At 44.1% G+C, this 24,048-nt stretch overlaps 1 protein-coding gene and 1 long non-coding RNA gene across 8 annotated transcripts in view; one reads left to right on the forward strand and one right to left on the reverse strand.

Annotated features, from left to right (window-relative positions):
* The window catches only part of LOC309358136, a 322,055-nt gene that overhangs the window by 173,009 nt on the left and 124,998 nt on the right, over positions 1 to 24,048 (forward strand). The gene's annotated exons all lie outside the window — the stretch shown is intronic.
* LOC309357633 (cytosolic phospholipase A2 epsilon-like) overlaps positions 1 to 24,048 on the reverse strand; it is a 64,494-nt gene that overhangs the window by 8,133 nt on the left and 32,313 nt on the right. For all 7 annotated transcript variants that reach the window (XM_081889968.1, XM_081889966.1, XM_081889970.1 and 4 more), the window contains 9 exons: positions 21,347 to 21,501; positions 21,078 to 21,173; positions 18,456 to 18,493; positions 17,920 to 18,055; positions 10,569 to 10,705; positions 7,175 to 7,397; positions 6,010 to 6,124; positions 4,204 to 4,341; positions 2,665 to 2,775 (listed from right to left, as the gene is read on the reverse strand). In XM_081889968.1, the coding sequence (XP_081746094.1) occupies positions 2,665 to 2,775; positions 4,204 to 4,341; positions 6,010 to 6,124; positions 7,175 to 7,397; positions 10,569 to 10,705; positions 17,920 to 18,055; positions 18,456 to 18,493; positions 21,078 to 21,173; positions 21,347 to 21,501 (1,149 nt within the window). The remainder of the gene's footprint in view (positions 1 to 2,664; positions 2,776 to 4,203; positions 4,342 to 6,009; positions 6,125 to 7,174; positions 7,398 to 10,568; positions 10,706 to 17,919; positions 18,056 to 18,455; positions 18,494 to 21,077; positions 21,174 to 21,346; positions 21,502 to 24,048) is intronic.

Genomic DNA, 24,048 nt, shown 5'->3' on the forward strand with positions numbered 1-24,048 from the left:
CAAAGCTTAATCCTGACAAGATGTTAAGTCCTGTGGGTTGGGTTGGTTCTTGTAGCTGAGGACTAGATAGTTAGTGTGTTCTAGATGGGGTTGTACTCCCTTGGAAAGAAGGAACATAGGTCCAGAGGTGGTAGAGTCCACATGGTCACTAGAAGACCAAAGTGACCTTAGTGACACATCAAGCCTTTTGCCAGTTCTAGCTGGTTCACCAGCTACAGCCATTCCTATAAAGCCAGGTGAAGTAGAAGTAGAAGTAGAAGTAGAAGTAGAAGTAGAAGAAGAAGAAGAAGAAGAAGAAGAAGAAGAAGAAGAAGAAGAAGAGTTTAGATTTGATATCCCGCTTTATCACTACCTGAAGGAGTCTCAAAGCGGCTAACATTCTTTCCCTTCCTCTCCCACAACAAACACTCTGTGAGGTGAGTGGGGCTGAGAGACTTTAGAGAAGTGCTACTAGCCCAAGGTCACCCAGCAGCTGCATGTGGAGGAGCGGAGACACGAACCCAGTTCCCCAGATTACAAGTCTACTGCTCTTAACTACTACACCATACTGGCCAATGCACTATTAATCTAAGGGCTGGATTACTGTAACATGCTGTGTGTGAGGCTGTCCTTAAAGATGATCCAGAAACCCTGCTTGTGCAGACTGTAGTGGCCAGGTTGCTTAGTGGCTTAACCTATTGGGACCATGTGACACTGATTCCGAAAGAGATGCACTGGGTGCCAACGCATTATACATTGTTTTCTAGTTCTGGGTGGTTCACTCACTATGGCTCCTTTTTGGAAAGAGATGACTTGGACATGGTACTAGTAATTTACTGATTGGATTATTGCAATGTGCTGTGCTAGGGAGTGCCATTGAAGGTGACTAGGAAACTATACATACACACAGACACACAGCTTTTCTGTTTCATCATATCATCAACACATTCTGTGTTATAGTCATATGCAGGATAATAAAAAGGAAAAAATAACATAAATATAAGACATATATAAATGAATATTAGCAGTAACATTACGTATCCCTCCAGTTTATTTGACTCTTGTAAATGTTATCTTTAATTCCCCTTACACTCTTTCCTTGGTTTCCTAACTGCTACCTTTTCAATTGTGTTTCCTTACTCTACTAAATTTTTTTCATTACCTTATATAATCCCACGTTATAACCGCTAGTACTGAGTTATTTTTTGTCAGTCTGTTCCCATGATTTTTTGTTACAATATTTTTCCATATAATCTATATATAATGCCCAGTCCTTTTTAAAATCCTTGTCATCTTTTGTTTCTTAATCTATTTCTCATGCTGGCAAGTTCTATATATTCTATTAATTTAAGATGCCTAGGAAAACTTCAAAATGTTCAAAATATGGAAAAGGAGGCACGATCTCTTAAAGTAAACAAATGAAACTTTAGCACAAGGCATGATAAAGTCTGTCATTTTATCAGGGCAAGTGACCTGTTTACTGTTGTCACAATTGTTTTTTCAAAATTTATCTTCTGTACCATGAAAATAAATAAAAACAGTATTTTATTTTAAAAATTCAGCAGATTATCGGCTGGTGATCACTTTAGAATTCACATATAGAATTTATATAACCCCTGCTTTAAAAATAGCTGCACTAGTTGCGAGTTTGTTTCTGAGGCCAATTCAAGGTGCTTACACTACTGTTTAGAACCCAGAACAATTTACACCCCAAGTATCTGTACCTTCCCTAAAGAACCTCTCAAGCGTTGAGATCTGCGGAGTTCCACCTCCCTCTGAGATTCATGGGAGATGACCTGGGAAAGGGACATTCCCTGTGGCAGCCCCTAAATTGTGGGATTCCTTTCTCACAGAGGTGTGCCTGGCACCTTCATTGTACAGCTTTTGTTGTATGTTGAAGACACACCTCTTAACCCTGGCCTGTGACACTTGTGATATGCAGTGCATTTTTTCTTTAAAAAAAATAGTTCAAAACAGGAAAAATAAATACAGTAAATGGACAAAAGTACAAAGAAAATGCATTACATCATATTACACAGCTGAGAGTTCACAGTAACTTCCACATTGGCATGATGTTGTGTGCACCAACATCTTCCTACTCACATTGAAATACTGCCAAACTTTCAATGAGGCCAAACTTTCATCAGCAAAACACCACACATTCACATTCCACACTGCTTCACACATTAAATGCTCGCTTCCATCTGAGACTCAGGAAACACCGTGACAAGAAATGAGGCCGCCATTGGGGGTAGCAACAGAACTGATGATTCACTGTGCTGGAGAAGAAACTAATTTTTAAAAAATTTTTAGTTTCTTCTCCTGTTAGATTCACAAAATGTTTAGGGATATGCATACCCCTGCATCCCCCCAGAAAAAAGCACTGGTGATATGTATATTTTTAGAACTCACTCTGGTGGTGATTGTAATTATTTTATGCTGCATATTATATCACCTGAGGCAAGTAATAATCAAATAACAATAATGTGCCAACTCAAGTTGCTAGTGTTGAAGTCAGCTTTCTACAATTTGGGACCCAGGCACTTTAAAAATGTGCAGCCCTGGGATTCCTTACCAGGAAGGATGGCCTAAAAATATATTAAGTACATAATTAGCATACAGGACAGGATGAAGAAGAATTTTAAATTTTATAACCAAATGTAAAACGAAACATGGATGACTAACCAATATCTTGTACTTTGTCCCTGGTAAGCAGGTACCACAGACCTTCTTCCGAAGAATCAAGTGCACGCCAGGAATCCAGTAGGTTATAAGAAAATACATTACTCCACACACCTAGAGAAAAGGAGGGAGAGATCAAGTAAGAAGTGCAAACATCATAAGGGGTGATCTGCATCCCAGTTTGTTGTGACTACTTTCTTTTTTCCCTCCGCTGTCACCACCAAAAGTAATGGGGTCTTGCAGGGGGGGCACCAAAAATTGCTTGGGGTTGGTCTCATTGGGTCTTCTGGCCAGGGATTAGCCACACCTATGTTAAGCTCCAGGTGAGCTACACCTTTTGAGGGACAAGGCATGACAGGAAAGCTAAAAGCAAAGCGAAAATAACCTAAAACACAATGTTTGAAAGCCCTCACACCAGATATTTGCAATAAAAAATAAAAAATCATTTTGCATCTTTCTTGGTTCCCTCGGAAAGGTGTGTGAGGACTAACTGAGGTTCAGTGTTTTAAAAGTGTTTCAAAGAAAGATGACATTTTACAATGTCCTTCACAACATTATCAGGGTTTGAATTGGGCACTCTAACTCAAAGAAGATAATTCTTCAGTTGAGTTTCCAACAACCTGCAACCTTCCTTTGACTCTGTCATTACTATTACTGAATACAATCCAGGAAAGAAAGTTAGTTCTCCTCTAGCCACTGACAGTAAACTTTGACTCTACTAGTCCTGTGAATATTCGAGGCAAAAGAGTAATTGACTCTACTAGTCCTGTGAATATTCGAGGCAAAACAATAATGGAGTTGTCTTAAGGAATGAATTAGTGTTGTGGAGGGATAGTTGCTATATAGGCTTCAGTTCACTAATTACTTAGATGTCACCGTGACAATGTGCCAAATTAATAGATGATACCAAATTTGGAAGAGTTGCTTTAGTAAACAGGCTAAACATTTAAAAATATTTTAACACAGCAGATAGTTGAGCAGATGGAAACAGAATAGAGGGCTTTAGGAACAAGTGTAAATTGAGGGAGACACACTGCATGCATATGAGATCAGACTCCTAGCAATATTACTTCCAAGATGCATGTAGGGTTAATGCCCATCTGTTTGTTTTATATTATTTATCTGTGCAGGGATAGTTTAATGTGAAATCAGGCTGGTTCTTGCTACACCACTCTGATTTTATCCAGAATGTACTGTTTTGCATACTGATTGGCAACTACATAAGTGTTGCTTACATGAAGAAAACAAGGGATGTAGAAATCACATTGTGTAAATTTTCCTCAGTGAATAAGCTGAACTGGGCAATTATTTGCCTCAGTAAAAGCTCAACTCTTTCACACTATCCTAAAGTCAGTGGAGCTTATTGCAAAGCAAGTATGTAGAGTAGAATAGCCTTTGTGATTTTTAGGCAGTAAACAAACCTTCATGCTACAGTCAGATTTTTTTTTTCTTCTAATGGGAATTGGAGGGATTTTTAACATTATAGTATCTTGAAAATGGTATCTGCAGCTCATGTTTGTAAAAGTAGAGAATTTAAGTCACCTTTCATGAAACAGATTCCAGATTCTGGAAGTTTCCTCATCAGCCGTCCCATGAAGAATTTACTTCCAAAGTCCTCAGCACGAACATAGGCCCCATATTTTATTATTCCAACCTCAAAAGGAGTGAATTCCATCCATTCTATAACAGGACAAAAGCAATTATAGGTTCAAATTAAAAGTTTGCTTTGGTGAAATCTGGGTTCGTGGTTGTTGCATTTTGAGTAACTTATTTATCATAGCAGATATATGACCTGACCTGAATGTCAGAAAAGAGAAAGAAAAGCAGAACCGTATACACAATGTTTTATTAGAACAGATACAAAAAATATTTTAAAAACTGAGGAAAAATTATTTTCAGTTCACAATGAGAGGAGAGTTGTGTTTTGTGGTCCCCATTCTCAGCTGGTGGGCACCATTTTACCTTCCTAGAAAGCTCAAAAGTGATGTCAGATAGCATTGACTTGACTCTCTTTGACTTCATGATGATGCTATGTGATGTTGTGACATTATCTTCCATCAGAATTAGGGCAAAGGTTCATGCCCACATTCTGGGGTTCAACAGAAGAAAAAAAGCACCCCAGATACTGGGAATTCCTGGGAATACTAGCGCTGCAAGTGATAAGTTTGTTGTACTCTTGATCCTCTTACAAGCCCTCCATAAATTGCCAAGATGCTTCCCCAACGTTATAGCATTCAGAAAGAGCAGTGAAGTTGGAGGACCCCGGTTTGGCTAAGTCTTAATTAAATGTATTACAAGATTGTCTTCAAATAATCTGAGATAATTATTCAACTCAGCTACAATTATTTAAAACGGTAGATGTAGGGAAGCTACCATAAATAGTGGGTTGGATCCTTTGTTTGCGGAACTCCTTTCTGCCACAGTAGGATCTGTTGCACAACAGCCTTTTCATTAAAAAGAAGCAAGAGCCCTCTTGTTCAGAAAAGTGAGGATATCCAAGACACCCCCTAGACTTTGTGGATATCCAAGGGCATGGGAAACAAAGCAGATTAATCCAGGGAAATAAAGGGGCAGTTGTCCAATCACTACCTGCAGCCGTCTGTGTTCCTTGTCACCAAGTGGTCACCACTATCTTTCTCTTATGGTGGGTTGGCTAATTTGACCTTACCAAATTGGAACTGCTATCTAAGCTCACTTTTGAACTTCACCTCCAAGAAGTGGGGATCAGGTAGCCTTCTGCTTCCATAGGTATCCAAGGCTAGAATCACCATTTTGGGTGCAAGTGCAAAAAATTCTGGATAGTCACATGACCTGCTCTGGAAATAAGGAATGCTCCTGGTGAAAGAAGGAGAAGATATTTCTGGCCTCCCCATCCCTGGCCTTACTGGTGCCATAACATGCAAAGCATAGGTCACACACAGCTCAGCTAGGCTCCCACCTCATGTCCCGTGAGCAGGTACTAGTTTTATCTCGCTCTAGCTGGAAGAGAGACCTTCTTTCTTAGGATGCTCAGCTGAAAGGATAGGTAAACACCTCTTCTCAAGACCAAGACCTATCAGGGTGTGACGTAAAGGCACAGAAGTGATATTCTGGTCCCCCTTTGCATTCTAAAGGTCTTCAATCGATGAAGGAGTGCTGTTTTTACAGATCCCTCAATACAAGAGGGATCTTTTGGAGCAGATTTTCATGCTTGCTTATGTAACTAGTTTATATGCCTATTGTGGCATTTAGTGGCATATAAATAAATACATTAAATAAGAAAAAGTGTTAATCATAAAGTCAATAGTAAGTCAAGTCACCGTGGGAGCTTTTTCAGTTTCAAATCAAATACAATATGGATAACATTACCTTTAAATTCTGCAAGGCTATAGTTGTCCTTGGTGTTGAGTACCATGTATATAGGTAGGGGGTTTTGACTGTGAGTCAAGGCACGCTTCTGCCCTGAGAGTGTGTCGCTGCATCTCTTTAAAAATAATGGGTTAAATAACAAGAAATTATTAAAACGGCAAGGAAATCCAATCCTATAGGCAGTAACAAATATTAGGAAGGGGTGGTGAGAAGACAAGCTTAATCCCTAGCCCTGATTTCATCCGCATATCTAAAAATGCTTCATCTCCACCATCTCTCAGGCCCTGTTCACATCTCAACAGGCCTCATCTGAAGTGAAAGATGGGTTGAAATTCCTCTAAGGAATTAGCTGAGAATGTGTTTTTGGGGGTCCTTTAAAATATTAAGAGAATTTCAGCCGCTGCCTGAAAAATATTTTGTGAAATCACACACACAGCTTTCTGCCAGCCAGTAGGACTGATGGAGAATTTCAGGAGCAGCCATAGATTCAACCCAATGGCAACTTCTGTTGGCTAGGCTCTGGTAAACTCTGAATTAGATTGCTGAAAAGCATCGTATGTGGAGCTGTCTTTGAAGGAAATTTGGAAACTGTTGTTGGTGCAGAATTCAGCAGGCCGGTTGCTCATCAAGACAAGATAGTCTGAGCACATTACACCGATCCTGGCATTATTGCACTGGCTGCCGCTTAGTTTCTGGGCTCAATTCCAAGTACAGGTTTTGGCCGATAAAGCCTTAAACAGCTCAGGACTGCAATATTTCAAGGACCGCCTCTCCCCATATGAACCAACCTGGACCCTGCAATCATAATCTGAGGCCCATCTTCATATGCCTCCGCCATGAGAGGTCTGGAAGGTGGCAACGAGGGAATAGGTATTTTCTATGGTAGCTCCCCTTTTGTGGAATGCTCTCCCCAGAGAGGCTTGCCTGGCTCCTTCATTAGTTATCTTTAGGGGCTAAATAAAAGCATTCCTTTTTAACCAGGCCAGTGACTGATTAACATTCCAGAGCCATTTAAATGGGGTTATTGGTTTGTGTTTGCTCTTGGTTCTTGTCTTTATTATGCATTTTGAGTTCTCATTTTGAAATTTTATGTTGTGAATCATCATCATCTCTCAGATTTAATTTCAGAAAATAGAAAATGAATAAAAACAGAAATATATATTACCCCGTTGCTCAATGCTTTGTCAATGAAAAGTCCCCAAAGATCAGTGACACATGTTTTGTAGCCTTCCTTTTGCCGATGTTCCAGTGCATCACTGTATTCCTTTAAGTTTTTTGGGGAAAACAAGTCCAGCTTGCATTTGGTGATACTCTTGCGAGCCTCTGAAATTGCTCCTGAAAGGTCTTGGTGTGACCAGTCAGCGTGTTCATAAAGATTGGATAAGGCCCTAGGGGAAATGAATTATTTATTTATTTTTTCAATTTTTTTTCATTTATATTCTGCCTTTCCTCCACAGAGCCAAGGTGGAGTATATGGCTCCCCCTGTCTCCATTTTGTTCCCATAACAAACTTGTGAAGCAGGTTAGGCTGAGAGATAGTGACTTCCTGAAAGTGTAAAATAATGGGAGTGTAAAATAAATTACTATGAGACATTCTGAATATTATCAGTAAAGCAAAACAAAAAAACAAAAACAAAAAAGCCAATTCTCTTTATGAAAAACCAGAAAAACATGCAAAAGTTGGCTAGGTTGTTGTTGTTGCTTGGAAAGAATTTGATACGCCCGTGGGATTTTTCAGTGCAAATAACGTCAAAGCCTAAGGAAAGAGCTCAGCAGTCAGCAAAAGGAAAAAGGAAGACTACACACACACACACACACACATACATATACATATACATATACATATACATACAGATATATATATCCATATATATCCCCCAAAAACTACAACCCCCCCTCCCAAAACTGGATAAAGGCTAAAGATAAACAAAGTGCAACTATAAGGGACTGAAAATAAAAGATTTCCGGGTTGGCTATGAAGCCAGTGGCATTAGATGGCGTATACTGTTGTACACTCCTGCAAGGAGCAGGGCAGCTCTGGTACTGACGCTCGCACCCGGGCGTGTCGGAAACCCATCATCTTAGGCATGCCAAGTGTAGGGACTGAGTAGGACTGAGTAAGCTGTCTGGGTATAGATTTGATTGCTGATTCAGGACCCTAAACTGTGTTTTATATAATCGACTTTTTATTTGGTTCTGTGTGCATCACAATGTTCTTTTGTTGCTATGGCCAATGGCTGACGCAAATAGAGTTTCATTCATTCACTCTGTCTGGGTATGGAACTGGGACTGGGAGAGTGTGCCACGGAGAAAGAGGAAGGCTGAAGAGATTGTGAAGACCAGAAACTTGCTCGAAATGAATAAGCTGTCCCTGTGTAGGTGCTGGGTTAAAAGTGTAAGTGTGTGTGTAAACTGAGCTAGAAGCAGGCAGAAGCCAGAGAGTGTGAGAGACTGACAGAATCCAATGCTGTGACTATGGGAGAAGAAAAGACCTTCTGAGGTGTTAATGCTGTGAGCCCCTCCATTGTAGGCTCAGGTTGCATATATATGTAAATAAACCATATATCATACAGGCACCCTTGTCTCAGAATAGTGCAAAATTACAGGGATTTCAGGCGCTTACGCAGAGTTCGGTTTCCTTGGAATGAGGGGCAGCAGAGACTGTGGTATATCTAGGATATATGTTCAAAGATCAGCTCACTCACAAACACTGGTTTTTGTCTTTCTCACTACCAGGCAGGTGAGGGAGGCAAGCTACTCATTTGCCCTCTGGTACAAGGCCACTTCCTTTGTCAGAATAATGGCCATGCTTAGGCAGTACTTTGTCTGGCTAATTCAACAATTGAGCTCTCCATTGCTGGATCCAGGAATTATAAGAAATTCAGGCACCATATAGTTAACCACCGCCTGCCCCCTCACAAAAACAAAAACCACAACAGTATTTATATCTGAATGATTTATATTTGAATCCCACCCTTTCTCTTACGAGCCTAGATCAGGGATTCAGCCTCACCTCCACCCTGTTTGGAGAAAAGATAAATGACATAAAAGATAAGAGAATGCCCAAGGACAACCAATTAGCTCCCTTGATGAACAAGAAATTCCCACATATTAACCAGCATGTCAGTTTATCACATCTAAACAAGGCTCATTTCCTAATCTAATACATTGCGCATGTTTTTTCTCCTCCTTAATCAGAGTTTTAGCATCATGGGTGAGTGTGCAGGAAGCAAATAGACCAGAAGTGGGGAACCAGTGGCCCAGAGGTGTTGCTAGATTGACACTGACTCCAATCCTGACAGCTGGCCAGAATGCCTGGGGCTTATGGGAGTTGGAGTCCAATAGCATCTTAAGGGTCACAGGTTCCCCATTCCTGAAACAGATAATATATATCAATAATTTCATTGCCTCTCATGACTAATAATTCATTTTGTGCTCTAGTAATGTATCAGCTTAGGGATGCGGGTGGCGCTGTGGGTTAAACCACAGAGACTAGGACATGTCAATCAGAGGTCGGCGGTTCAAATCCCCGCAATGGGGTGAGTTCCCGTTGCTCGGTCCTGCTCCTGCCAACCTAGCAGTTCGAAAGCACGTCAAAGTGCAAGTAGATAAATAGGTACCGCTCCAGCGGGAAGGTAAACGGTGTTTCCGTGCGCTGCTCTGGTTCGCCAGAAGCTGCTTAGTCATGCTGGCCACATGACCTGGAAGCTGTAGGCCGGCTCTCTCAGCCAATAAAGCGAGATGAGACCACAACCCCAGAGTCGGCCATGACGGGACCTAATGGTCAGGGGTCCCTTTACCTTTACCTTTAATGTATAAGCTTACCTCGCTTTCCCCCTCCACTCCCTCCCTCCATTCCCTACCCTGTCCAGCACTTTATTCTCTGAGTTTCTGAATGCCTGATATGTTCCTTATACAGCACGTTAAGTTGCTTATTTCCTTCCTTGGTGTTATGTTGATATAAATGCAGCACAATCTACAAGCATTACGAGCACAGGAAGAAACTGCCTTTCTTCAGTATTAGTTATTCAGTATCACAGTAAAAGTTCTACTGAATTATGAAATTATTTGTCTGCAAAATTTCAAACATTTTAACAGCAATGGACGTTTTATTTCAGTTGCCTGCAGTAGCTGGTTGGTCACCTGATGGTGCACTGCCCTCTAGAGCAGGCAAAGGCAAACTCAGCCCTCCAGATGTTTTGGGAATACAACTCCCATCATCCCTAGCTAGCAGGACCAGTGGTCAGGGATGATGGGAGTTGTAGTCCTAAAACATCTGGAGGGCTGAGTTTGCCTATGCCTGCTTTAGAAGCTATTCTACAGAAAAGAAAAAAGGGGGGACACCCAACAGAGGATTTATAGGCAAAGCCTGTGTTGTGAGCTTTTACCACCACTTTACTTACTTTCAAGTCTGGTAAGTTTCTAACAGCACACCGGCTATTCTCCATGTTCCCCTTCACAGAAAAGTTTCTGGGCAGCCATATATGGACCACTGTTTAGTCACTGAAGTATGGACCATAGAAATGTCAAAAGGGAACTTGTCATTGCACCATCCTTACCATGTGGAGCCAGATGATCCAGTGATGTATGAAATACAATCTAAGAGATTCAATTTTTGAAGACCATACAGGTTGCCATGTAAAGCTGTGAATGCCCTGGCACCTCCTCCTGTTGTCATGACAGCCACCACTGGCACCTGTTCAAACATGAAACATTTTTTAATAATCAAATGTAAGGGGGATGTCAGGGAACTGACATCGGAGCCAGGAGTGGAGGCAGGGCTCCCAAGCGATGCCGGAGAAGGGCCAAGCAGGGAGAGAGGGGACTCAGCAGCTGGGGAAGGAAATCAGCATAACACCAGGGATAAAGGGGGGCGGATGGGGGAATCGGAGAGAGGGCTCCAGGACTCTTCACTGGAGACCAGCGGGAAAGGCACAGGTCCTCCGCTACCCACACCCACCCTGCGCAGAAGACTTCCGCGCAGGGAAAGTAGACGTCAAAGAATCAAAAGAATTCCTTTTGGCATCAAAGAATTCCTTTGCTGGAAGAAATTCAAGAGATGCCCACTGACGGATTCTGCTAGCGACTGAACAGCCACGAAGTGAAGGGCTGGCCAGCCAGGAAAGGTTTAACCAGGCTACCTAGCCAGGAGTGGCGGCAACCTACGCACGAGCAACCCCATATAACCATTAGAACAATCCGTCAGTCCCTGACGTTGCTTGTGCACAGCGACAGGCAGGCAGCACCATGAGCCAAACCGGAGGAGCAGGCGCCACGGAGCAGGCAGCTGGAGTGCAAAATCTGGTGGAGAGGAACCGAGATTTAGAATAGCATGTGGCTCTGCTGACGGCGGGTAAACTGTATGCCATGTCTGACCGGGAAATGCAGGAGTTGCGGGAATTTATTGACAAGAACCTGAAAAGAGGTTTCATAAGAGAATCAAAGGCGGTGGCGGGCAGTCTCGTGTTTTTTGTGGACAAAAAGGATACTAATCAGCCTAGATTAGTCGTAGATTTCAGGGCCTTGAACCTTGTATCAGAACCCGTGACCTTCCCAATGCCCAGGATTGACGACATTTGAACACGGGTGAGGCAGGGGGGAATTTTTACCAAGCTGGACCTCAGGGGAGCATACAACCTGATTAGAATGAGGGAGGGGGATGAATGGAAAACCACCATGTTCACCCCCCTGGGGGCCTTTGAGTACTTAGTTATACCATTTGGATTACAGTCGGGCTCCGCCTGTTTTCAAGCTTTCATGCACCACGTGTTGGGGTCCCTACTGTACAATAACTGCGTAGCCTTTTTGGACGACGTCTTAATCTATTTGGACAATGAGAAGCAACATGTCAGAGACGTCAGAGAAGTGCTAAAGAGACTGCAGAAGACCAGTTGTGGGTCAAGCTGGAAAAATGCCAATTTCACGCCAGAGAAGTCGAGTTTCTGGGGTACAAGTTGTCAGACAGGGGCCTAGCTATGGACCCCAGCAAGGTGCAGGTGGTGCTGGAGTGGAAGACCCCCAAAACCCAGAAGGACGTGCAGAGGTTCCTAGGGTTCAGCAACTTCTACCAGAAGTTCATCAGGAACTTCGCCCACTTGACAGCGCCCATCACAGATTGTCTCAGTAGCAAAAAGAAGTTCGTCTGGACAGAAAGTGCCCAGCAATCCTTCGAAAGGCTGAAGAAGGCGTTCGCTTCGGAAGAGCAGCTCCTGCACGTGGATCTGCAGAAGCCATTGAGGCTGGAAACCGATGCATCAGACCGGGCCATCGGAGCAGTACTGTTGCAGCCGGGGCCCCAGCAGAGCTGGAGGCCATGCGCCTTTTTCTCGAGGAAGCTGAGCAAGTCGGAGCAAAACTACACGGTGTATGACCGCGAACTGCTTGCAATTTATGCAGCATTTCGACGATGGAGACATCTGCTAATAGGGGCGCAGCACAAGATCCAGGTGTGTACGGATCACAAGAACTTGGAATACTGGAGGACTGTGCGAGTACTCAACCAGAGACAGATTCGATGGGCACAGGAGTTCTCCAAGTTTTTCTTCGAGATCCGGTACGTGCAGGGGGAGGAGAACGTAAGAGCAGATGCTCTCTCCTGGAAGCCGGAGTACATGGAAGGAGAGGGACCGCCGGAAGTCAGACACGTGTTCCCCAAGAACCGATGGGTGTGTGGGGGAGTGTTGGTTGGGAAACGAGAACTAGCCGGGCTTACTAGAAACGACGAATTCGCTCAAACAAAAATCAGGGAACTCCAGAACGGAAGGGAAAACCAGGGAGGGTTTGAGGAAAAGGAAGGGGTACTGTACTACAAGGGAGTGCTGTACGTACCGGGGGAGACCTTGAGGGGAAGGGTACTCAAACAACTCCACGACAACCCAACAGCGGGACATTTTGGTCAACACAAAACCATGTTGCTTGTCACCAGGCAGTTCTGGTGGCCAAGGGTAAGGGAAGATGTACGGGAATATGTACGGGGGTGCGACCGCTGCCAGAGGGCAAAGGGCGAGAGGGCTGCGCCCGCAGGGTTACTGGAACCCTTACCCACGCCGGGAAGACCCTGGGAGGTGGTATCCATAGATTTTATGACAGATTTGCCCAAATCAAGGGGGAAGACAGCAGTCATGGTAGTAGTCGATCTGCTAACAAAAATGTGCCATTTCATAGCTTGCTCACATGTGGTAACGGCAGAGGAAACAGCCAGGTTGTTTGTAGATCACATCTTCAGGCTGCATGGGGCTCCCTCGAGGGTAATCTCGGATCGCCGGAAACAATTTACTTCCTGGTTCTGGAGGAAGCTCATGGGCTTGCTACAGGTCGAGGTTGGCTTCTCGACGGCAAGACACCCGGAAACCAACAGGCAAGCAGAAAGAGCGAACAGTATACTCCAGCAATACCTACGTTGCTACATCAGCGAGAGACAAAACGATTGGGTAGAGAAACTAGCGCTGGCCGAATTTGCGTACAATAACGCTGAACATGTGTCCACGGGAATGAGCCCATTCATGGCCAATTATGGGTGTCACCCCAGGGCCTTCCCGGGGAGGGGGGAGGAAGGGTGGAGCATACCTGCGGTAGAGCAGTTTGTGGAAGAAATGGAGGCCTTGCACCGGCAACTTAAGATGAACTTGGAATGGGCCAAGGAAATTTACAAGAGGCAGGCAGACAAGCACCGTCGGGAAGGGGAGACCATACGGGTGGGAGATCGGGTGTGGTTGTCAACCCAAGGGTTACCTTTTAAGGGAGGGGGTAAGAAGTTGCGGCCAGGGCGGCTGGGACCTTTTGAGGTAACACAGCAGGTGAACCCCGTGGCATTCAAGCTCAAGTTGCCTGACAGCATGAAAATACACCCGGTGTTCCATAGTTCCCTGCTCTCACCGTACAGGGAGGGGCGGGAATTCCCGGGGCGAGAGGGAGAAGTCACCACACACCCGCAGGTAGAGGAGAGGGAACACCACAACCAAGCCATGAAAATACTCGATTCAAGGTGGCGAGGGCGCCAGGTGGAGTACTTGGTAGCTTGGGAGGGAGAACCCGAGTCAGAAAACACGTGGGTTCCAGCGGAGGCTAGTGGAGGAGTTCCACAGCCTGTTCCCAGATAAACCTAAACCATTAGCAGGATTCTTGGAGGAGCAATTTGGAACCACAGATGATGAAGAGGATTTTGTGGGTTTTCCTGCCTCTGAAGAGGAGGGAGGAGAGGCGTCAGAGGAAGAGGAATCGGACTGGGAGGGCCACCCCGCGGGAAGGGATCGGAGCGGGTGGGAGGCGGAGTTTGAATCCTCAGGGGATGGCGACAGCTCCTTCCGGTGATTCCCCGCATCGTCGGCCGAGGAAAGGGACGAAGTTGGGTCAAAAGGTCGGGCCGGGGGTGGAGGGGGTCCTGGGGGGGAGGTGGATGTCAGGGAACTGACATCGGAGCCAGGAGTGGAGGCAGGGCTCCCAAGTGATGCCGGAGAAGGGCCAAGCAGGGAGAGAGGGGACTTTTCGGCTGGGGAAGGAAATCAACGTAACACCAGGGATAAAGGGGGGCGGATGGGGGAATCGGATAGAGGGCTCCAGGACTCTTCGCTGGAGACCAGCGGGGAGAGCACAGGTCCTCCGCTACCCACACCCACCCTGCGCAGAAGACTTCCGCGCAGGGAAAGTAGGCGTAGACTTGGTGTCAAAGAATTTCTTTGCTGGAAGAAATTCAAGAAACACCCACTGACGGATTCTGCTAGCGACTGAACAGCCACGAAGTGAAGGGCTGGCCAGCCAGGAAAGGTTTAACCAGGCTACCTAGCCAGGAGTGGCGGCAACTTACACACGAGCAACCCCATATAACCATTACAGGTGCATTAAGAAACCAATGATTAAAACTAATACATGGGGATAATATGATGAGGTCCTCACAGCCCCTGTTCTTCCTTTCTAAACAGAATGCTGAAGTCACTCTTAATATGATTTTGATATTGAAGTCAGTTCTACATCCTCTGAAGGAAGCAAGGTTCGGATCCGGGGAGGGCAGTGCAAGGAGGGTGCAACAATCATGCCACTCGGGCCTGGTGTCACTCCAGCGGCGGTAGGATCTGGGTGGGTGTGATGGGCTCCATTCATCCCCCGCTCCTCACTCCACCCCCAATGCAGGGCACAGACACACACAGGGCGGCATGGAGACATGCTCTGTCGCTGCCTGCTAGACCAACTTCCTCTCTGTTTCACAATAAGGATAGTAAGATTAATAAATAGAACCTTGGGAGAGTTCCGGCAAGGCAAGATAGCAAACGCCACAACCGCGTGGAGCTCCTGAGGACCGGCAGCTCCAATGGCACATCTTTAAAGCCTTTGATTGCTTAGAATGGAAATATCTTCCTTCCTTCCTTCCTTCCTTCCTTCCTTCCTTCCTTCCTTCCTTCCTTCCTTCCTTCCTTCCTTCCTTCCTTCCTATTGTTTAAACCATTTCATGAACCAATAACCTGTCAATTGACCACTAATAATAAAACATACATTGTAGATATTTTTTCCACATTTATTATGCTATTTTTGTGATATACAAATGACATGAGAAAACTTGGTATACTTGTTTGTATAACATTATTCTTGTTTATAAAACCCAATTTAAAAAAAAAAAGAATGGCAATATTTATTAGCAGTATTAACTAACATGAAATTTGGCCCCAACTTCCTACAAACCCTCAAACAAATTTATCCCCAAGCCTCAGCAAAATGCAGAATTAACAATATGGACTCCAATAGCACAGCAATCCAAAGAGGAACAAAACAAGGATGCCCACTGTCTCCCTTCCTATTCATCTTGGCCCTTGAACGTCTAGCAATCCAACTCTGAGCAGTCCCAGATATCGAGGGTATGGAAATAAAAGGTAAAACCTACAAACTAGGGCTCTTCACAGACCACCTGATGGTCACAACACCAGGCCCTATAAACACAACAACCACCCTAACTAAAGAACTCAACACATTCACAATGGTGTCAGGCCTACAAGTAAACTTTATAAAATCTGAGGCTATGTGCTTCAACACCCACATACCGCTGCATACCCAAAAGCGATTCACCAACACCACAAAGATAAAACTCTGCCGCACCAAATTCAGGTACCTAGCAGTTCAAATAACCAGAAACCTCAACAAACTATACCTCAACAATTATAAGTCCCTGTGATGACATATCAACAGAGGCTTGAGGAAATGGAACAACACCAAATTCACCCTCATAGACAAAATACCCATGATCAAAATGATCACGCTCCCAAATCTAACCTTAACCCTTATTCCAAACCCTCCCAATCTGGATTCCCCCAACCTAACTCCATAAGTGGCAGAATAAACTACACTAGGTCCTTGACCATCTTCAAAAACCTTCTCCTGACAGCAAAGGGACACAGCAAAGGGATACTATCCACAATATACAACATACTGCTCCAAAATCCCACAAACCCCTTTGATGCAATCAAAAAACAATAGGAGCATGACATAGGCTATGAAATAAACCCCACACTATGGACTAGAATGTGATCTAAACCTCCCTTTAAGTCCACATCAGCCAGAAGAAGGAAACTCACTCTGAAACTCACCTACGGGTGGTACTTAACACCATGGAAACTGGCACTGATACGACCAGGAAACTCACCAAGATGTTGGAGAGGCTGCACATCTATAGGTACATACCTCCACATGTGGTGGAAATGCCCTAAAACCCAACCCTTCTGGACAGCACTTCTACAAGAAATATGCAAAATAACTAAACAGGCATTAGAACTCACGCCAGAACTGGCCCTACTGAACATCTTCCAAGATCATAATGACCACTCACATTATACAGAGCTTATAACCCACCTACTCTCAGCAGCCAGAAACCTCATAGCCAGACACTGGAGAGACCTGTCAGGAGTAAACATGGACCAATGGTATCAAATTGTATGGGAAGCGGCCTTACTATAAAAGCTAACCAACTGAAACTGACACGGGGACAAACAGAAGAGGGTGTCTTCACCCCAGTATGGTTCCCCTTTATCACAAACATAGTCCAACAAGACAACAGCAACAATCCACTGGCAGCATATGAATCAATCTGGCTTATCTGATTCAACAAGCCCTCTCCCCTCGCAAATGCAAACAAACACCACTGCAGCCAACCACAGACAACCAACTACACCCTGCTCCTATATCTTCTGCTTGTCTCTCATGGGGAGGCATTATAGATCAGCGGTACATTTTGTTTGTTTGTTTAATTTGTATACCCTGCCCTATACCCGCAGGTCTGAGTTTTGCACACATTTGCATAAGGTCCACAATTCAATCCCAAGCATCTCCATTGGAGTGGGAGTTCATTGAGACCAACGTAATGCCAGGGACTTGGGAAAACCACTGTCACTCAAAGCAGACCGTACCAAGCTATGGGCAGACAAAGGGTTTCCCCAGTGGAACATGTCTACCTGAGGCGGTTTTAGGGTAGCACACCAGTTCAGCCACACTTGGTGCCACACTGCTGGGGCACCACAATGATACCCTGTGCAAGAGGCAGGGGGGTATGTGTGCCAAAGTCTGCCATTGTGTCTACTGATAGTGGGAGGAAAGTTTGACCAATTTCCCCTCTCACCTGCAGCTCCCAGTGCTCTCTGAAAATCTGTTTGGAGGAGCAACAGCATACAGAGCAGCAACCGGATTCCATCCTGTGTTCATACGTGTTCAAATACATCCCTTTATGGTGAATTCAGCCTTTACTGTATCCCGTAAATATGGATTTGCTGTATTTTATTTATTTATTTGTTTGTTTTATTTGCTGAAAACAGTCACACAAATTAAAAAAACACAGTCAAACTGTGCCTACGAAGCATCTTTTGGTAAAAAAAAGAGAGAGAGGCCAAATCCTTCATACCAAATATTTATTTAGCAAAATTTTGTCCTACGTACCTCATGATCTTGTAAGCCCTTCTTTAAGCCGAGAGCCCTTTCCAGGGCAGCTGCAACAAACTTCTTCCGTTTCTGTATAACTGTTTGTTCATCCATACATAGTTCATACCCCAAACGCACATCCAGGTTTTTCAGCCTTGCACGTAGGCCAGAGCAGAACAAAGAAAGCATCAGTGCACTGCATCCTCCCCACCCTCCATTTGTTATCATTTTCTTATGAAGAGCCACAGTCTCAACAAAAAAACATGTATCCAAAGCAAATGTTTCCATTTCAAGGAAAGCTTCCATTGACCCCTCTTAGAGGCCAATAGCAGCTTCAGGACCTTGGCAGAGGGAGAGTTAAACTTCATTCCCTATATTATCCCCCGCAGCTAGCATTTACTAGTTTCATGTAAATACTTCATGTACCAAATCTGGCCAAATCCTAGGAGCCCCCCTCAATGTACTATAATCCTCTAATTATTTAGATATATATTTCAGATAGTAAATAGAAGTCAAGTAGGCAGAGTTGGGTAAAATTAACACTATCGTGTTACCATTCTTTCACGTCCACACATAGATCAACTGTTTTGTCCTAGAGAGAGAGAAAAGATGGAATGCTGTCAGTAACCTGCCATAACATGACATACTGTTTGGTAGTATGACATACTGCCTGGTATCCCCAGAGGAAAGCAGGCAGCAGCCACACATCACACATACCTCCATTTAGGGCTAGCAAAATGGGGCCTTGTATTTGATCCTGGAATGTCCCGCTTTTCCTCAGAACATCCCTATTTTCATCAGAGAAATATTAGAGGGTATGGAGTTATGTGACCCCTAAGCCAAGGAGATAAGCAACTACACAACCTTTAGAAGACATCTGGAGACAGCCCAGTAAAGGGAAGTTTTTAATGTTTAATATCTTATTATGTTTTTATAAATGTTGGAAGTCACCCAGAGTGGCTGGGGCAACCCAGTCAAATAGGTGGAGTATGGATAGTAGTAGTAATAGAAATCGTGTCTGTGCATGTCTGTGGCGCCGGAAATTGTGCCTGTGCAGAAGCGATTTCTGGCATCTGGGCATGTGCAGAAGAGATTTCCGGAGCCGCGGAAGAGAGTCCCTGCACCTCACTGCGCCAGTTTAGCACAGCACACTGGGACTCGCTGAGCAGGCGGCTCAGTTCTGGGGTGGCTCGTGGGCCAGTTAAATGGCCTCCACAGGCCGCTTCTGGCTCATGGGCCGCACGTTGCCGACTCCTGATCTAGCCCTTTAGACAAAATACTGGTGAAGTCCATGAAGTAATACTAGGAGCTGCAGAACAATCCATGCAACTTTTAGAAATCACTAGTGTGTGTGAGTGTAAGAGAGAGAGAGAGAGAGGGGGGGGAGGGCGAGCGAGCTCCACCAGAATTTAATCCACAAGTAGCAACAACAACTGGACCTTTAATAGTTGTGTGAATGAGGTTACATAAACACATGTAGTCTGTCATCCAAATATGAGAAAAGGTTTTGCTCCTTGAAGCCCTTTGTTCTACACAACTCTTAAAGGAGCTAAGTTCTCCATTGACTGCAGTCAGCCTATTCACAAGCATGATAGGCAAAATGTATGAATCACTTCTTCAAGTTTGAAAAAGCAGGTGTCATTAGCTGAGAAACTCTTAAGTTGCTGGGCTCCAATTCCTATTTTTTTTCATGCTGGCGGATGTGAATTGGAGTCCAATTGAATTGAAGTGCCACAGGTTCTCCCTTGCACACTTACTGGTGGTGCTGTGTGAGCTGCTTCCCTTCATTTATTCCCATGGCTTTTTGGCAATGTGTGTGAAGGAATCATACAAATGCAGCAGTGGCACAGTTCCTTTCTGTATCATCATCATCATCATTATCCTGCCCACATAATTTCTAGCAGGACCATGTTGGGTGCAATTTCCCCATACCTAAATGTTGTACCTTCTGTGTCCCAGATTTTGTACTTCCAGACACTGAACAATCAACAAATTTGTCCTGCCCATTCCAGTTTCTCTACATTTTTGCATAGAATTATCCTTACCAAGTTGTTAAGATCAGAGGTACAGCAGGTACTTTGCACAGAAAAAGTCCCTGGCTCTCTAGGTAAGACTGGGAAAGATCCCAATTCTGGAGAGCTGCTGCCAGTCAATCAGCTTTCCTCACCCTGATGCTCTCCAGATGTTTTGTACTACAATTCCCATTCACCCTGCCTATTGGCCATGCTGGCTGGGGCTGAAGGGAGTTGTCCACAACATCTGGATGGGGCAACAGATTGGGGAATACTGGCATAGACGATGCTGAGCTAGACAGATCCATGGCTCTGGCATGGGATGAGGCAGCTTCCTGTGGTATCATGGAATTATAGATTCTATGGTCCTGCTACATTAACTGAAGCCCCTTAACACTGTGATGGATAGAGGGGGGTGAAACCCCCAAAAAGGATGTTACTTTTTTTCTGTATGCCACAGCAGCTGCGAGAAGATTATCAGGGAAGACTTGGAAGAAACAAGATGTACCAACTATCGAAGAATGGCAGATGAAGACGATAGACTATATGGAACTTGCCAAACTGACTGTGAGACTCCGGGACCAGAGAGAAGAAGATTGGAAGAAGTTTAAAGAATATTTGAAAAAATATGTTGACATTTAAATCTTATAATAGCTTTGGAAGTGGATATAGGCTGTAGGGTTAGAAGTAGAAGATAGTGCATTTTAGAATAGTATTATTTGCAAAGGATAATATGTGTAGATTTTAAGTAAGTGTGATTTAAAAAATGGTTAAAAATTATGATATATGTAAACTGCTAAAGATGAGGTAAAATGAAAATCAGACAGGGGGACTTGGGGAAGCTCACTTAACAATGTTTAGAAAAAATAAGGATAAGACAAGAATTTGTTTGTATTGTTTGTTTTTATAAAATTAATAAAAAAAATTGGGGGGGGGGACCACTGATGGATAGTACATAGTTGCTGGCTTACTAATCTTCTGCTATTCATCTTCTATTTGTAAATAGAAGAACCACTTGGAGGATTTTTTTTTTCACAATCAAGTGGTGTATGAATTTTGTTAATAAATAAATGAATATAGTGCTCGCTTTGGCAGCACATATACTAAAATAAATAAATATATTTCCTCCCCGATTTTCCTCTCCCACTATGAAACAATACTTACCTTGCCTATGGTCACTTCTTTTTCCATTCTAAGTGAATCAAGAGGCAAAGTGAAGCAAAGTCTTTTATTTGTATCATTGCTTTCACCAGGAGTACACTAAAAGAGAAAGAAGAAAAATTAAAATTATGCTCACACACTTTCTCCAGACCATATATATGTCTTGAGAAAGTGTAGCCTCCTCAGTATTTTGATGTAAAATGAAAGCATTTTATACAGTGGAGGTAGCTTTACATTGCTTTTTAAATTGAAGAGATGATTTAAAAACGTACAGAGCGTGGTTTCTTTGCTGGTTCAATATCCAGTGCAGAGTCCATATTCTTGATGCAGTGAAACACAAGAGGATCAGCAGGGCACAGCTCAGAGCCGAACGTAAAGTCCTGGCTCTCTTCATAGGATCCCTTCACAGTGAATGTGAAGTTTTGCTCTACAAAGGACATTAAGAACCCTGATGTAATTGTCACAACATAGCTTTATTCAGTTCATGAGCATGTATAAATTCCCCTAAAAAAAGCAAACAAAGATTCTAGCAAAAGGGTAGCCAACGTGCTGCCTTCAAAATGTTGCTGGACTACAACTCCCATCTCCTCTGACTGATGGCCATGCCGGATGAGTATTGACATGAGCTTCAATCCAACATCTGGAGAGCCCCATTTTGGTGACTCCTGGTCCAAACTAATCTTACTGGTGTCAGTGCCATTCTCAGGTGACCTCACTCTCCCTTCCAGATGTGTAGGTATGTAAAACGTGTTCTCCCCAGCAGAGAGCGCGTGTTGTGGTGGGGGATACAAGCCACCCCATTGTTGCTGGGCGGATTTGTGGAGGGACCCAGGCAGTGTATTGGTTAATCGGGTCGCTGGGGAGAATTGCTTGTTGCCAATTTTGAAGGAGGGGTCAGAGGTTTTAAATACTGGTCACCCAACTTTGAGCGTTCTCTTGGCTGCTTGAACCGGATCACCCGCCCACCCTCCCTGTATTGGGGGGGGGGGGTTGTTCGCTTGACCTTGCTATGCCTGTCATGGGGTCATCTGCTTTGAGGCAGGGGCCTGGTAGGAATTTGTCCATTTGGCTGATTGGCTGGTGCCATTTGGTTTTGCCTACTGCGTAGCAAATCGTCACAACTTGTAAGGTTGGAGGTTAGGCATTGGTTCAGATTGGTTGGTGGAGGGGTAAGTGCCTACCCCTCCAATGGTGGTGTGGAAAGGAAATTCCGTTAAAGGAATCCAGGGGCTTGCCATTCTTTTCGTCCTTGTCCCTGGCATTGGACTTGGGCCGTGCTAGCCACCAGGAGCATGAGGGTGAGAAGTGGGGGACTGAGGCCCAGCTTCATTTTCTCCCCAAAATTTGTTTCCTGCACTGGCTTCCACTGGAATCTGGAAGTCCAGTTCTGTCCCCTGGGCAAGGACAGATAGTCGGAACCAATGCCTAAGAAACCACTCACTTGGATGTATTTAAATAAAGTTGTGGCCAAAATCGTGCCAAAAACCCAAACCAAAATTGATGTGTGATGTGTGAGTTATTGGGGGGTGGCTTGGGGACCTCGACACGCAACTACCACTAGCCCACCTCCATTATAGGGCACTGCCCCTCTGACTGCAGTCTTGATTCCTCCAAGATCACCTGCCTACCTTCTGACAAAACTTTAAGAAGTTTAGATAAATCCATGAAAGAATAAAGAATGGGCTGCTATGGCTATATGTTGGAGGCAGTATGCTTCTGAATATCAGTTGCTGGGAATCACAGGAAGGTCTTGCTTGGAGGCTTCCCATAGGCATCTGGTTGGCCATTTTGAGAACTAGATGGGCCACTGGATTAGGGCAAATGGGGCATTGCCCTACCAACCTTAGTCTGCCTTCAGCCAGCCACTACTTGCCTGCCTTCTTACCTACAACTAGTTCAGAGGGTAACACTGCCTGCCAGCTTCTTCCTCAGTCTCAGTTTTACTCTTATAGAACTCAAGTGGGAGGAGGATGGGGACAAAAGTAAAATTAATGGGCTTCACCTGTCCTTGGCTCTGGCTCACCTCCTGTTGGCCTCTCTGCCTTCCGCCCTACCACTCCTAATGGCCACCAGCCAACCCTGCTCTAGTGGTAGGTTCACAGCTCTATAGTTTGCTGCCACATTTGCTCAGTTTTCTGAAGCTCAGTTCTTGACACTGGTGTGTGTGGGACAAGTGCCAGAACTCTGGGGATCAGGAGCCAAGCCGAGAAGATGTGCATGCCAACATCAATCAGAACATTCAATTCCACCGTTAATCTTTCGCACATATGCTGTTGGCAATGAAATTATGATTTCATAAGATAATTAATTCTGCTAAGGTGCCAATAAAGATTACTGATTTTTTTTTTAATCCCACCCTTCAGTAAACTTGGGCTGGGCCTGGAAATGTACTGGGAAATAGTGTGGCTGATATAGAACAGGCATAATAAGATGAAGTGCTAATTGCAACTGAGCAATATTGCCCAGATGTATTCCATGCTTTAGTTTAAATGCAGTTTTCAAAGGGAACACCACCTTAAATGCATTGAGACCTATAGATTATGATAATCATTCATTTACTTACTATGTAAAAGATACTACATCAATATGTCTTAGTATACACTTGATCATTTAAATCAGCTTTGATTTTTTCCCCCCATTCGGGCTTGCACTTACATTTGTGTTCAAAATAAGTATTATTTGATTAGACACTATAGTGGAAGCAAATTAGCACATCATATTAAAATAGTTTTGACCAAACTGTGGGAGGCAGTGGAAGACAGGAGTGCCTGGCATGCTCTGGTCCATGGGGTCACAAAGAGTCAGACATGTCTAAACGACTAAACAACAACAACATTAAAATAGCAAAATAACCAAAGTGTTTGTTTGCAAAGGTCCAGCAATGAGACTTTTAATGAGCAAGTAAAGGGTTTTAATGATAAAACCTTTGAAACCATTAACTGTAAATCTATTTAAAGCTATACATAAAGGTACA

This window comes from Podarcis melisellensis, assembly GCF_964234715.1.
Source record: "Podarcis melisellensis genome assembly, chromosome: 1".
NCBI classification, from domain to species: Eukaryota; Metazoa; Chordata; class Lepidosauria; order Squamata; family Lacertidae; genus Podarcis; species Podarcis melisellensis.